The 13,145-nt window shown below is 50.6% G+C and overlaps 1 protein-coding gene across 2 annotated transcripts in view; it reads right to left on the reverse strand.

Annotated features, from left to right (window-relative positions):
• The window catches only part of PDE8A (phosphodiesterase 8A), a 153,458-nt gene that overhangs the window by 23,594 nt on the left and 116,719 nt on the right, over positions 1-13,145 (reverse strand). The window contains exons 12-17 of one of the 2 annotated variants that reach the window (XM_060617566.3): positions 11,652-11,729; positions 5,455-5,525; positions 5,024-5,188; positions 3,432-3,480; positions 2,899-3,034; positions 1,250-1,448 (exon numbers count right to left, since the gene is read on the reverse strand). In XM_060617566.3, the coding sequence (XP_060473549.1) occupies positions 1,250-1,448; positions 2,899-3,034; positions 3,432-3,480; positions 5,024-5,188; positions 5,455-5,525; positions 11,652-11,729 (698 nt within the window). The remainder of the gene's footprint in view (positions 1-1,249; positions 1,449-2,898; positions 3,035-3,431; positions 3,481-5,023; positions 5,189-5,454; positions 5,526-11,651; positions 11,730-13,145) is intronic. The other variant, XM_060617567.3, reaches the window with a different exon arrangement.

Here is a 13,145-nt window from a genome sequence, read left to right on the forward strand (position 1 = left end):
TCTGCCTATAGTCTTGGTCTGATGTCGCTGTCCTCTCTCACACGAGTCCCCTGTCATGGAGAACAACATGGGACCGGCAGGCACCTGCCCTCGCTCCGCCCGCCCGCCTGCCATGCCCTGGTCCCCACGTGGCCATCCCCGGGTACCAGGACACCCGGACAGGAGGCTATACCGTATCACCCCTCAAATAGCCCAATTCTTAGAGCAGAAGGATCAAACCACTGTTTTTTTTTTTTTTTTTTCCTAGGTTCTGCTAAAAGTGAAATAAATGGCAAGGCCATGGGAAGTCCCTGCTATGATGGACACTGAAGGAAAGAACACAAAATGTGATGAATCAGCTCATGTCTAGTTGCTGCTTGGACAGTCTCCCTAATGAAGTGATTTCCAACGTGAAAAGCTTTCTCAGGAAGCTTGGTTTGGGAGTGGCCGGTGAGTCACGTTCCTCGAGTGGAACCTTCCCCCCCTCCCTGCTCTCTGGGCTACAGTCTTCTTGCCCCTCTCCCCCACTGCCTCGAAGCTAGAGCTAAAAAAAGCCGCCGGCCAGGGCCCAGGCAGACTGAGCCAGCTGTGACTGGCCACCGGCAGGTGCCAGTGGCCACTGCGGAGACTCAGCTGAGCAGGACGGGCCCTGGGGATACGAAAGGAACTTGCCGGCCACATGGGAGTGGACGGACCGGTAAGATCAGGAATGTGCCCAAGAGGAGCGGGAACATGGAAGAGGGCATCTAAGTCAGTACTGGGGATGGAGGGCGGTCTAGGCAAGACTTCCTGGAGGTACAAAGGCGGGTGTGGATCCCTGAAGGACAGGTGGGGGCCACGCGGGACCAACAAAGGGAACAGCATGTCGAGGGCAGGAGCGTCAGAAAGTACGGTGGTTCAGCGTGTCTCACACGTGGCCCGTGTGTCAGGAAGCTGTGGACACCTGTGGCGGGCGGGAGGCCGCTCCCGAGAACAACACGGTCAGATGTGCTGTCTCGGAAAGCCCGCGCTGGTAGCGGTGCGGGGGAGCCACGGGAGGCAGGGGCTCGGGAGTTCTCACCGGGCGCCGCGTAGACAAGAAAGGACGGGCCCTCGCTAGGAGGGCAGCAGGGTATTGTGAGGCGTCCCGAATGAACACATCGAATCCACAGAGCTTCCCGGCCGGGCGGCGTGCAGGCGAGGACCGCTCCAGCGGTCACCCTGCACGGCAACTTGGCCGAGGCGGCGCACCGTCCCGTGGCCCTGCCCGCTGAGCACAAACACAGCTCACCTTTATCCTCTCTTTGCAGAGGAAATAGGCAGTGGCATGAAGCACGTCGGCAGAGTGCGTGGAATTGTGGTAGGGGTTACAAGAATGGTAATTGGCTTCAATAATTTGCAGCCACGATCTCAGCGTCGCCTCAGAGCAGTTCAAGAATTCACAGATTCCAAAGCGCGCAAACATTTTGAGACCGAGATAGATCAAAGGCCTACAGAGAAAAACGTCCACAGCATTAAAACAAAGAAACAGGCAAAGCGTGTGGAGCCCCAAAGAGGCTCAGACCCGACCGGCCGACCCGAGCCCGGCTTCAGCGAGCGTGCGGGGCAGGGAGGCTGCCCGAGCGGCGTCCGTGTCTCCGGGGCCCCGGCGGCTGACACCAACCTTGGCTGGAGCCCTGGGTCAGGGCCCCCCACTGGCTGGGGCCGGCTTTGCCGGCCCTGCCCTTCCGCCTGCAGTGACTCCTACTTGCACCAGTAGATTCCTCAAAATCCACGTGATGCCAGGCTTGAACCCTGTCCTCGCCTTTGGACTTGCTAGACCTGTGTTATTGGCCAGATGTCCTGCCTAGAAGCAAAGAACACTTCTTGAAGGCTGCCTGTGGCCCAGATACTGTCACTTGTCACGTAATGGCCCCAACAATCTGAAGGTGGGTGCCGCAGCAGGAGGCGGTTTCTCCTGAGAAGGTGACCGACTGGCCACCAATTCAGGCCCTTCCTTGAGAAGTTCCCTCAATCCAGCATCTGGCCTTGGGCTTGGAAGGGCAAGAAGTGGCTCTGCTGAGGTGGCATCTGGAGGTCACCACGCTCCCAGGGCTTGAACCGGCCCACCTTGGCCTGATTCGCATGAATGCGGCGTCACTAGCACGTAAGCCAGGTGCTCCAAGATTCGTTTGCTAGAGTATTCTTTCTACGGCCCCTGCCCATGTGGGGTGCAGGGGAAGAGAATGTAGCGGAAGGCTGACTCCTGGTGGGCATGATCGGAGGGGAGAGGCCGGGTGAGGACAGTTCACCCAGACTGGAGGGGACCTGAGGAGTTAGCCATCCCATGGGCCCACAGAATACACGCAGGTCCCTCCGGCCTCAGCCCCCCAAAGCGCAGCCTTGGCTGGAAATGCAGACGGCCCTTCCCAGGGTGCCCAGTCAGCCACAGTGCTTTAGCCAACCCTGTGCCTCCCTCAAGGGCCGAAACTCAAGGTAAAATCCCAGTGCTGTCCCCACTCTGTGTGAGCGTGCCCAGATCGGGACGACTAGAGTTCGGGGGGTCCCCGTGCCTGACACCAACATGGCGACCACGATGTGGGGACAATTCTTGGCGAATGTGTGCTTCTAATTCTTAGTTCTAGGTTCTGAGTGGGGCTCTCGCTCTCCCTCAACGTACCACCACCTACAGAAGGCACGTCCGTATCTTCCAGGAAAAACCCCTGCCACCCAGAGACGTCACGTCCCCTGTTCAACTTCACATGGGCCACGAGTGGGCGGTCTCTGCGGGAGTTGTGACGAGTCAGCCCTCCCTGACCCCTCTGGGGCCCTGGTCCTCCCCTGGAGCCCCCCCTCCCTGACCAGGACCTGCCTCTGGCAGATCCCCTGCTGCCTGGAGGGCTTTGTCCGCAGATGCCCCGGGACCGGGCTGTCTGCCTGCGGGGCTCCCCGTGGACGCACCTTTTATGTGTGGCGGCCTCCAGTTCAAAAATATCAAAGTCCCAGTACTCCTCATTTTCCATGGCCCGAGCTATCCGGGGAGGGACGTCGTGAAGGGAGATGGGGGTGACAACACTGCCGGGCGCCTGCTGCAGGCCTGCAAAGCGATGTGATTTGGGGAACAGGATTAGCAGGCTTTTCCATGTTAACTGCTCCGTAGGGGGGACAGCTGCTGTGTGTCGGATGTTCTATGACCGACCACGAAACGTCTTACTGCTGAGAAAGGTCAATGGAGCAGTGCCTGAGGGGCTCAGTCGGTTAAACCTCCGACTCTTGGTTTTGGCTCGGGCCACGATCTCACGGTTTGTGAGATCGAGCCCACATCGGGCTCTGTGCTGACAGCTAGGAGCCTGCTTGGGATTCTCTTTCCCTGCCCCTCCCCCTGCTTGCACGTGTTCTCTCAAAATAAATTAACAAAAAAAAATTTATTTTCATCATTTAAGTGCTACTACAATATTAACAGTGATCCAGCAGATTAAAAAGTTAAAACTTACTTTTTGTTGAAAGAACATATTCATTCCCGGATAGTCTTCGCAAACCATCCTGATAAAAATCAAGGAGACAAGAAAAAATTAAGTCACAACTATTCTTTACTTCTTTTTTTAAAATTTTTAAAAAATAATTTTATTTATTTTTGAGAGAGACTGAGTACGAGCAGCAGAGGGGCAGAGAGAGAGAGGGAGACACGGAATCTGAAGGCTTCAGGCTCTGAGGGTCAGCACAGAGCCCGACGTGGGGCTCAAACCCACGAACCAGGAGATCATGACCTGAGCCGAAGTCGGACGCTTAACTGACTGAGCCACCCAGGCGCCCCAACTATTCTTTATTTCTTGAAAACGCTGGGAGGGACAGTCGGTCCCAGAGGACAGCTGAGGGCAGCCTCCCCAGCAATGCACCCAAGGCTCCGGCGCCCCTGGGGTCAACCACTGAACACGGTCACCTAACACAGAGCAGGAGGCCTGATGCTGGGAAAACTGGCTGAACTCAGGGGCAGCAGGGAGGTGATCTTGCACCAGGCCCCAGAGCCCAGCATTCCCATAGGCCCTCAGCACTGGTTCGGTTTCTCAGGGACAGCTGGCCTCTGCCCTCAAGCCTTCCCCACCATTTTCTTGCCACCCTCTTCACTGCCAATGGACACCAGGATTCCTTCAGAACACTGGATTGTTCCGGGCCCTCTACGCACCCTCACTCCACCTGGCTGCCTCTTGGGCTGAGAGCCCTCCCACCTTCCCTCGCTTCCCCCCTCACCCTGGGACACTATCCCACCCCCGTGGTTTCCACCTCCCGCCTACGGGTGCTAGAGCCTGTGCCTCAGACAGGCAAGGCCAGGGTTAGACACTACTGTCACTGGGAACCACTCTCGATTACTGCCTTCACATTACTGCCTAAAACCTTGTTTTTAAGAAATCCAGAGAACTTCAGAAAGCAGGCGTTGGCAGGGGAATTGCTGTTGTTTTTATGTTTGGTGGCGGTGAGGTGGTGAATTTTACTTCTGACCGAGACAAAAGGTGACAGACAGAGATGGAATGATGTTTTCCAGAGAGCTTTTCTTCCCTTGCGAGACCTCTCTGCTAGAGGGGCTAGAGAAGGCATCCAGGGCCGCCGGGGCCCACGGTGCAAAGCCGTCACATCTGCGTAGGATGGTTGGGAAGGAAACCGAGCCCCGTGCCCCGGTGCCTCTTTGAACATATGTAGTCTTTCTGTTTTGTAATTGGTATGAAACACTTTATATGTGTATTTTTTCCTGCCCCAGTTTTCAAAATATGTGAAACAATTAATTTTTATGTTTTATTTCCTATTTTCCTCATAGAACTCCTAAGCAAAATTGGAGAACCCAGCCCAGCAGACTCTCTAGAATATGCTCCTGCCTCCTCTGCTTCAAGCTGTGGTCTCCCTTGGTGGCAGGCAGTAGGTGGGGGACGGCTCTGGCCAGAGTGCCGTCGAGCCCGGGTGATGGCGGGGCTCAGGCCACGACTGCCGCCTACACGCGCTGAGCTCCACGTGGCCTGGCCCATAAACACGTCATCTCTGGGAAGACAGACAAAAACAGCAGGCTCTAGCCAGCAGCCGGGGCAAATACACTCACAGACATTAAGCCTCCAACAAGGTCATTGGCATGAGGATCATCGTCCTTAGCACCGAACTGCGGCGAATACAATTCAGTGGTTCTCAGAATCTCCAGCACACGGTCTAAGGCTTCCGTCACAGGCACGGGGCTGCTTTCCTGGGCGGCGTTGATAATGTTGATTACCTACAGCATGGAAAGAAGACGTGAGTTTCGTAACCTCACGGACGGTGGGAGAGCAATGCGGAGAGGCAGGCTGGCGTGGCGCTCGGCGCTAACTCGAGGCCAACTACGACGTTCACGTCGCACGTCCTCTCTTTAGAGGAGGCAGCTCCACGCGACCACCGGAGCATTATTATCGGTGCGGGTCGCTTTCCTCTCTCTAGAAACAGTCAACCTGGAGAACCAGGACTCCTGTGCATGCCGCGTGGAGACAGCGCACGCTGCTTCACCTTGGTGATGGGCGCCTCGATCGTCATGGAATGTATCCGGGCCATGGAGGAGTGCCGTCTCTGGCTGCTGACTGTGGAGAGACCACGAGATGCAGAGCTCAGGGGATGTACAGCCCCAGGTACCTGCTGACAAGCCCTGGGCTCTGTGCTCTTCCTCTCTCCCCACCCCCCAAGTCCCCATGTGCTCAGCTGCGGGACGAAGCGATCGGATGAGAACTATGTGGTCACCTGGCTTCCACCCAGTCCCGATGAGCCTGGGGTTCTTCCAGAACCAGCTCTGCTCCCTTCAGTCCTAGGCACTAGGATGCACGTGCCCCCCCCACCCCCAGCCCGAACTTCTGATGTCACAGGCCGGAGGAAAAACAGAGGAAACAATCTAGCAAGTCAAGGCCAAACAGCCTCTTTTGTGTTTATAACAATCAAGCTTTTAATATTCAGCTTGCCACGATCCAGGAGCAAAAATGTTCTGGAAGACAATGCCACACAGGCTCTTTGTTTCATATATGGCAGAAGCGATTAATACAATTCACCATTAATCGAAATACATGAATTTTTGGTTAAATTTCTCAAGGCACCTTTTGGCATTTTCCACTGTGATGCTTAGTCTAGACCAACTAGGTTACATACCGTAAATGAGGCAGCAACTCTCAGGTTCTGTCTGAAGTTTGTGGATTTTTTGTTTCTACTGTCAAGATATGGTTCCTTTGGGGTAAAGGGAAGGCTGGGCAGTGTACAGACAGGAAAAAAATGGACACACAGAGTGCTGTGTGTCTCCCTTGAAAGCCCCACTGTCAGGCCAAATGCTGTTTACCAAAGACCTTCAGGGACGACAGACTGTTCCAAAGCGTGATAGGTGAGCCTCGTTTTACCAAACTGAGGTCTAAGGAGAAACACTGCCAGATGAACCAACTCAGGGGCTCTTAAATGCTTTAAATTTGGGGGACCCACAACACTCCTTAAATCCAATGTTGGTGACCAGCATATGGTTGCCAGCTTTCCATTCTACCCAATAAGGTCATTAAACCAAAAATAATAACCACTATTTTATCACTACATCATAAAAGGACCTGTTCTCATTTAAAAATGTAATGAAAGGGGGGGCGCCTGGGTGGCTCTGTCAGTTACGCACCCGACTTTAGCTCAGGTCATGATCTTGTGGTTTACAGATTCAAGCCCCACATCAGGCTCTGTGCTGACAGCTCAGAGCCTGCTTCAGATTCTTTGTCTCCCTCTCTCTCTGCTCACGCTCTGTCTCTTGCTCTCAAAAACAAACATAAAAAAAAAATGTAACAAAAGGGACATCTGCTTATAAAAATGAAAAAAAAAAATAGCACAATGATGGCACAAAAACAGACACATAGACCAATGGAATAGAATAGAGACCCCAGAATTGGACCCACAAAACTATGGCCAACTAATCTTTGACAAAGCAGGAAAGAATACCCAATGGAAAAAAGATAGTCTCTTTAACAAATGGTGCTGGGAGAACTGGACAGAACATGCAGAAGAATGAAACTAGACCACTTTCTTACACCATTCACAAAAATACACTCAAAATGGATAAAGGATCTGAATATGAGACAGGAAACCATCAAAACCCTAGAGGAGAAAGCAGGAAAAAACCTCTCTGACCTCAGCCGCAGCAATTTCTTACTTGACACATCCCCAAAGGCAAGGGAATTAAAAGCAAAAATGAACTATTGGGACCTCCTGAAGATAAAAAGCTTCTGCACTGCCAAGGAAACAATCAACAAAACTAAAAGGCAACCGAGGGAATGGGAAAAGATATTTGTAAATGACATATCGGACAAAGGACTAGTATCCAAAATCTATAAAGAACTCACCAAACTCCACACCCGAAAAACAAATAATCCAGTGAAGAAATGGGCAGAACACATGAATAGACACTTCTCTAAAGAAGACATCCAGATGGCCAACAGGCACATGAAAAGGAGAAGCTCAATGTTGCTCCTCGTAAGGGAAATACAAATCAAAACCTCACTGAGATACCACCTCACGCCAGTCAGAGTGGCTAAAATGAACAAATCAGGAGACTATAGAGGCTGGAGAGGATGTGGAGAAACGGGAACCCTCTCGCACTTTTGGTGGGAATGCAAACTGGTGCAGCCACTCTGGAAAACAGTGTGGAGGTTCCTCAAAAAATTAAAAATAGATCTACCCTATGACCCAGCAATAGCACTGCTAGGAATTTACCCAAGGGATACGGGAGTACTGATGCATAGGGGCACTTGTACCCCAATGTTTCTAGCAGCACTCTCAACAATAGCCAAATTATGGAAAGAGCCTAAATGTCCATCAACTGATGAATGGATAAAGAAATTGTGGTTTATATACACAATGGAGTACTACGTGGCAATGAGAAAGAATGAAATATGGCCCTTTGTAGCAACATGGATGGAACTGGAGAGTGTTATGCTAAGTGAAATAAGTCAGAGAAGAAAAGATACCGTATGTTTTCACTCTTATGTGGATCCTGAGAAACTTAACAGAAGACCATGGGGGAGGGGAAGGGAAAAAAAAAAGTTAGAGCAGGAGGGAGCCAAAGCATAAGAGAGTCTTAAAAACTGAGAACAATCTGAGGGTTGATGGAGGGTGGGAGGGAGGGGAGGGTGGGTGATGGGTATTGAGGAGGGCACCTGTTGGGATGAGCACTAGGTGTTGTATGGAAACCAATTTGACAATAAATTTCATATTAAAAAAATTGCACAATGAAAAAAGGCAAGAAGAAGAAATAAAGGTCACAAAGACTGTTCTGTGTGTGCTCAAACCCAAAGGAATCTACAAACACTACTCTTAGAGCCAATGAATAAGTTTATCAAGGTTACTGGGTACAAGGTCAGTACACAAAAGTCAATTTTATTTCTAGAAACCGGCAACAGACAATTAGAAATTGAAATAAACATCATTAGGAAAGCATCAAAAAACACCAATATTTAGGAATATACGTAAGGGAAGATGTGTAGGATTTATACACTGAAAACGCAGAACTGAGAGGAAGTAAAAACAACCTAGAGACACAGAGCATATCGTACCACTGAGCTTTCCCTTTTCCCTGAATTGATCTGTAGATTCAAGACATTCTTAGACAAGACCCCAGGAGGCTGTGTGTGTGTAAAATAACAAGCTGATTCTAAATCTTATATGGAAATGCAAAGGACTTGGAACAGCCAAGACAACCTTGAAGAGGAACAACTTGAAACTAACTACCAGATATCAAGAACTGTAGAGGCTGTAGCAATCGATGGTGGTGTTGGTGCAAGAACAGACTAAGAGAACAGTGAAACAGAAGAGTCCAGAAAATGACTGTATACTTATAGTCCCCTAATTGACAATAATAGTACTGCTACAAAGATGTTTTTTTTTTTTTTTCCTCTCAATATGGTGATGGGCCAACTGGGTTTCCATGTAGGGAGAAAATTCATCCTTGAGCCCTACCTTCACCAGTTAGACCAATTTGAAATGGATCACAGACCTAAGGTGCAAGATAAAACAAGAAACCTTCTACGAGAGAACGTAAGAGAATATCTTCATAACCTTGGGATAGGGAAAGATTTCCTGAACAGGACACAAAAAAGCACCAGCTATGATAGAAAACACTGGTAGAATGAGCTTTATTAAAACTAAGAACTTCTGTTCATTAACGACCATTAAGAGAGTGAAAAGGCAAAGCACAGACTAAAAAAATGTATTTGTGATGCCCATATCCAAAAGAGGACCCATATCTAAAATATATAAAGAATTCCAGGGTGGCTGGGGGGCTGTCAGTCAAGTGTTCAACTCTTTTTTTTTTTTTTAATGTCTATTTTTGAGAGTGAGAGAGAGGGATGAGCGGGAGAGAGAAGCCATGCAGGCTTCACATCATCAGCTCAGAGCCTGACATGACCCTCGATCCCACGAGCCATGAGATCATGACCTGAGCCAAAACCAAGGGTCGGATGCTTAACTGACTAAGCCATCCAGGGGGGCCCAAGCATCCAACTCTTGATTTTGGCACAGGTCACGATCTCACGGTTGTGAGATCAAGTCCCGTGTTGGGCTCCATGCTGAGTGTGGGGCTGGCTTGGGATTCTGTCTCTCCCTGTCTCTGCCCCTTCCCTGCTCTCACTCTTTCTCAAATAAGTAAACATTAAAAAATAAAATATATAAAGAATTCCTATAAGCCAACAAGAGAAACTCAATTATAAAAATTGGCAAAATATCTGAACAGCGTTCACAAAAGAGGATTTCCAAATGGTTAGTAAGCGTATGAAGGGGGTACTCAACCTCATTAGTCGTCAGGAAAATTAAAATTAAAACCGTACCCACCAGAATTGCTGAAATTGAAAATGCTGAGCTAACCACTTCTGGAAGGCTGCAGAGCAACCAGAACACCCCACACCTCAGCGATAGGGGGTGACCTGATACAACTCACACCAGAGAGACCTCTGCAGCTGCCCAAAGGCCCAGCAATTCCACTTCTAGGCAGGACAGGAACACGTGCCCACCCCCAGAAAGACTTGTGTAAAAACATTCACGCAGCCGTCCTATTATTTTAGGTAGGCTCCATGCCCAGCACAGAGCTCAACGCATGGCTCAATTCGGGGCTCGAACTCACAACCCTGAGATCAAGAGCCGGACGCTTAACCGACTGAGCCACCCAGGCGCCCCTGCAGCCTTATTCTTAACAGCCCCGAAGTGGAAAGATGAACACAGATGCCTCTGAATAAAAGAACGGATAAGGGTGGCACGTCCCTGCGACAGAGGACTGCCGAGCAATAAAGACAACGAAGAATGGACTCGCCTAGCAACATGGACGGATCTCAAAAACCTAAAATAAGTGATAGAAGCCAGACTCAAGCAGCACGTGCTGTACGATCTCTGTGAAGCACAAGAGGCCAACTTAATTTACGGTCCCAGAATCAGTGGCGGCCTCTGTGCCGTAAAAGGTGTGCGTGCGCGCGTTTTCTGTATCTGCTTTGGGGGGGGCAGTTGCACGAGTGTTGAACTGCTGAAACTCACGGAACTGAACATTCGACATCTGAATTCCACTGTATGTATATTATAACTAAGTTAAAAAAGAGTGGCGATTAAAAACCAGAAATGGTACAAGAAAAATGTTTAACTCTTAAAAATAGAGAGGGACCGAGTCAGCCTAAGGACAGACAGAAGCAAGAGGGGAGGAGCGGAGACTGCTGTGTGGGGGGGGGGGGGAAGGGGGGGACTTTGCCCCTGCCCGCTCTGCCCGAGGACTTGGGAGGACCACGGGGCTGCTCGAGTGGAGGCCGCAGCGAAGACGGTGGTGGCAGCTCCCGCCGCCCCCGCAGGGCACCACGCACCCTCACCCCTCACACAACCCTCTGGGGACAGCACACCTGTCCCCCAGGTCACGGTGAGGAAACGGAGGCACGCGGGTCTACCCACAAGGTTGCGCGGACAGTACATGAAGCTGGGACCGGAATCAAGGTGATTCTGAGGCCAAAGCCCGTTTCTCGCCCGTGTTGCAGGGCGGGGCCTGCGCAGTCTTTCCAGTGCGGGACATATTTGTCTTTTCGGAGCCTCGCAGCCAACCTGAGGACACTCGATCTCTTGTCTAATCCGAGTTGCTATTGCCCTGGAAAGCTGTGGCTTTTTATCTAGTGACGATCGACTCCACACGCTTCCCTTTTCATCTCTGGGTCCAGGAAAGTACCCAGCCAGCAGTAACATGTGCCTCCACACTGTATTAACCATTTTCATTACATTTTAAAAACGACTAAATCATTCGGGCCACATAGCTATGTAATCTTAAAAAATTATATTCCAATTAAAACGTACTATTTGCTTAATAAGGGTCTTTTGCATCCCCAAATGCAGCTCACCTCTCCACCAAAGGGAAGTTTCCATGGCAACCCACGACGGACTATGTTAAGAATTTCTAGATGCATTGTGCACCACCCATACAGTAACGGAGATCAACAGACATCTTCCGCTGTTCACAGTTTAGAAAATCAACGATAGAATACATAGTAAAATGTATCCACGAAAAGGCTGAGAACGGAGCCCACCGGCAGGAGTCGGGGGAGGGGACACGGACTCAGGCTGTAGAGCGTCCCCTCCCCTGTCCCGCACTGCAGGTGGACAGGGACCCGGAGAGGAGACTGGGGACCGAGTGTCAGGAGTTCACCTGCTCTGCCCCTTCCCCTCGTCTTTGCACCTACCTTCACTTGCTCGAGAGGCAACAGCTCTGACATCGAGCGAGCTTTTCCTTCTGTCTTTGTGTTTGCCTGACTGATTATCTGTGGAAACAATTAAACTATAAATCACCTCTTCAAAGGGATTTTGACAACAGATTAGGAAAGTTACCAATTTAAAATTTTTCAACAACAAAATGTGGGAATTAGAACACCATTTAAGAAGCCCCCCACATCAACAGAATGCCCAGAGATGAAGGCTTTGACCAATGAGGTTTTAGGGGGGGAGTGACTTCCTCAAAATGTCCCATCTGGTTATAGTCATAAGCAACTGCCCTATAGCTTCCAGATTATGTAGTTACAGAGTCCTGGGACATGAAGCCAAAACTAGAAGAAATGAACCCAGGAAAAGTCTTCCTATCATACCGCTGCATATATAATTGAGTAAAATGGTAAAAAAAAATTTTGATTCCTGCCCATCCTTGCCTCAAAAGGAATTTTTTTTTTTTTTTTAAACAATACATGCTCTAAAATGTCCCAGGAAAGAATGTACCTCTCTTCAAGGGTAGCACAGGGAGCGCTGATGGGTTTGGGGTCTATTTCAGATGACAGTTTATCGATCTCCCCGATCCCACGGCTCTTCCGGGCTGTCTCTGCCTCCTCTCTCCCTCGACCTCCCATGCCAATCAATGACAAGGCACAGGTGACCTTCCTTCCTGTCCCCTCCTCTGTGCAGGTGCTACACGTGGTGCTGAGCCTCTCTGACCTGTCCCCATTTCACAGACGAGGAAACCGGCAGCCGCCCTGCTGTGAGGGAACATGGAGCTGGCGCTCGGGCCCCCCGACCTGCACGCCGCGCCTCCTCTGCCTTCGCTTGGCCCCCTCACCTGGAGTCCTGCTCAGCCACAGGATCTGCGTGCAGGCCCCAGGCACCCCTCCCCACCATCAGGAAGTCCCTTCACTTGTTCTTTGCTTCGTTCTCTTCCACGCGGGCACCGGCAGCAAACTTGTCAAGTCACGGATGACCTCCTTGTTTCTACATCTGAAGGACACGGTTCAATTCCTACCTGGCTTGACTGCGGTCCCAGACACAGCTAACCACTCTTTCTGGAAACTCACACTTTGCACACGTTCACCTTCTCCTGGTTCTCCTTCTGTCTCCTACTCTTCCTTCCCAATCTCCCTCTTCCTCGGCCCCCCTCGTCATGGCTCCCTCTTCCTCGATCCCAAGGTTGTCCTTAGCCCTGCTCATCTTCTCAGACAACACGTCTCCTCGGGGGATCTCATTTCTTCGTACAGCGGAAACTAACTCCTGTGCTGCTGCCCTATCCCAGGCCTCTCCTGAGAGCCAGACTTCCATCTCAGCTGGCCACTGGCCACCTCTAGCTGGACACCCCTCAGGAACTTCCAGTCAACTCATGGTCTCCCGCATATCCACTGAAGTTTGAAACAAGTCCTACGTGACTTCTCTGTACCTCTCCCTCAACTGGTCAGCTAAATCTACAGATTTTACCTCCTAAA

The sequence above is a fragment of the Panthera onca genome, chromosome B3 (genome assembly GCF_046562875.1).
Source record: "Panthera onca isolate mPanOnc1 chromosome B3, mPanOnc1 haplotype 2, whole genome shotgun sequence".
NCBI lineage: Eukaryota > Metazoa > Chordata > Mammalia > Carnivora > Felidae > Panthera > Panthera onca.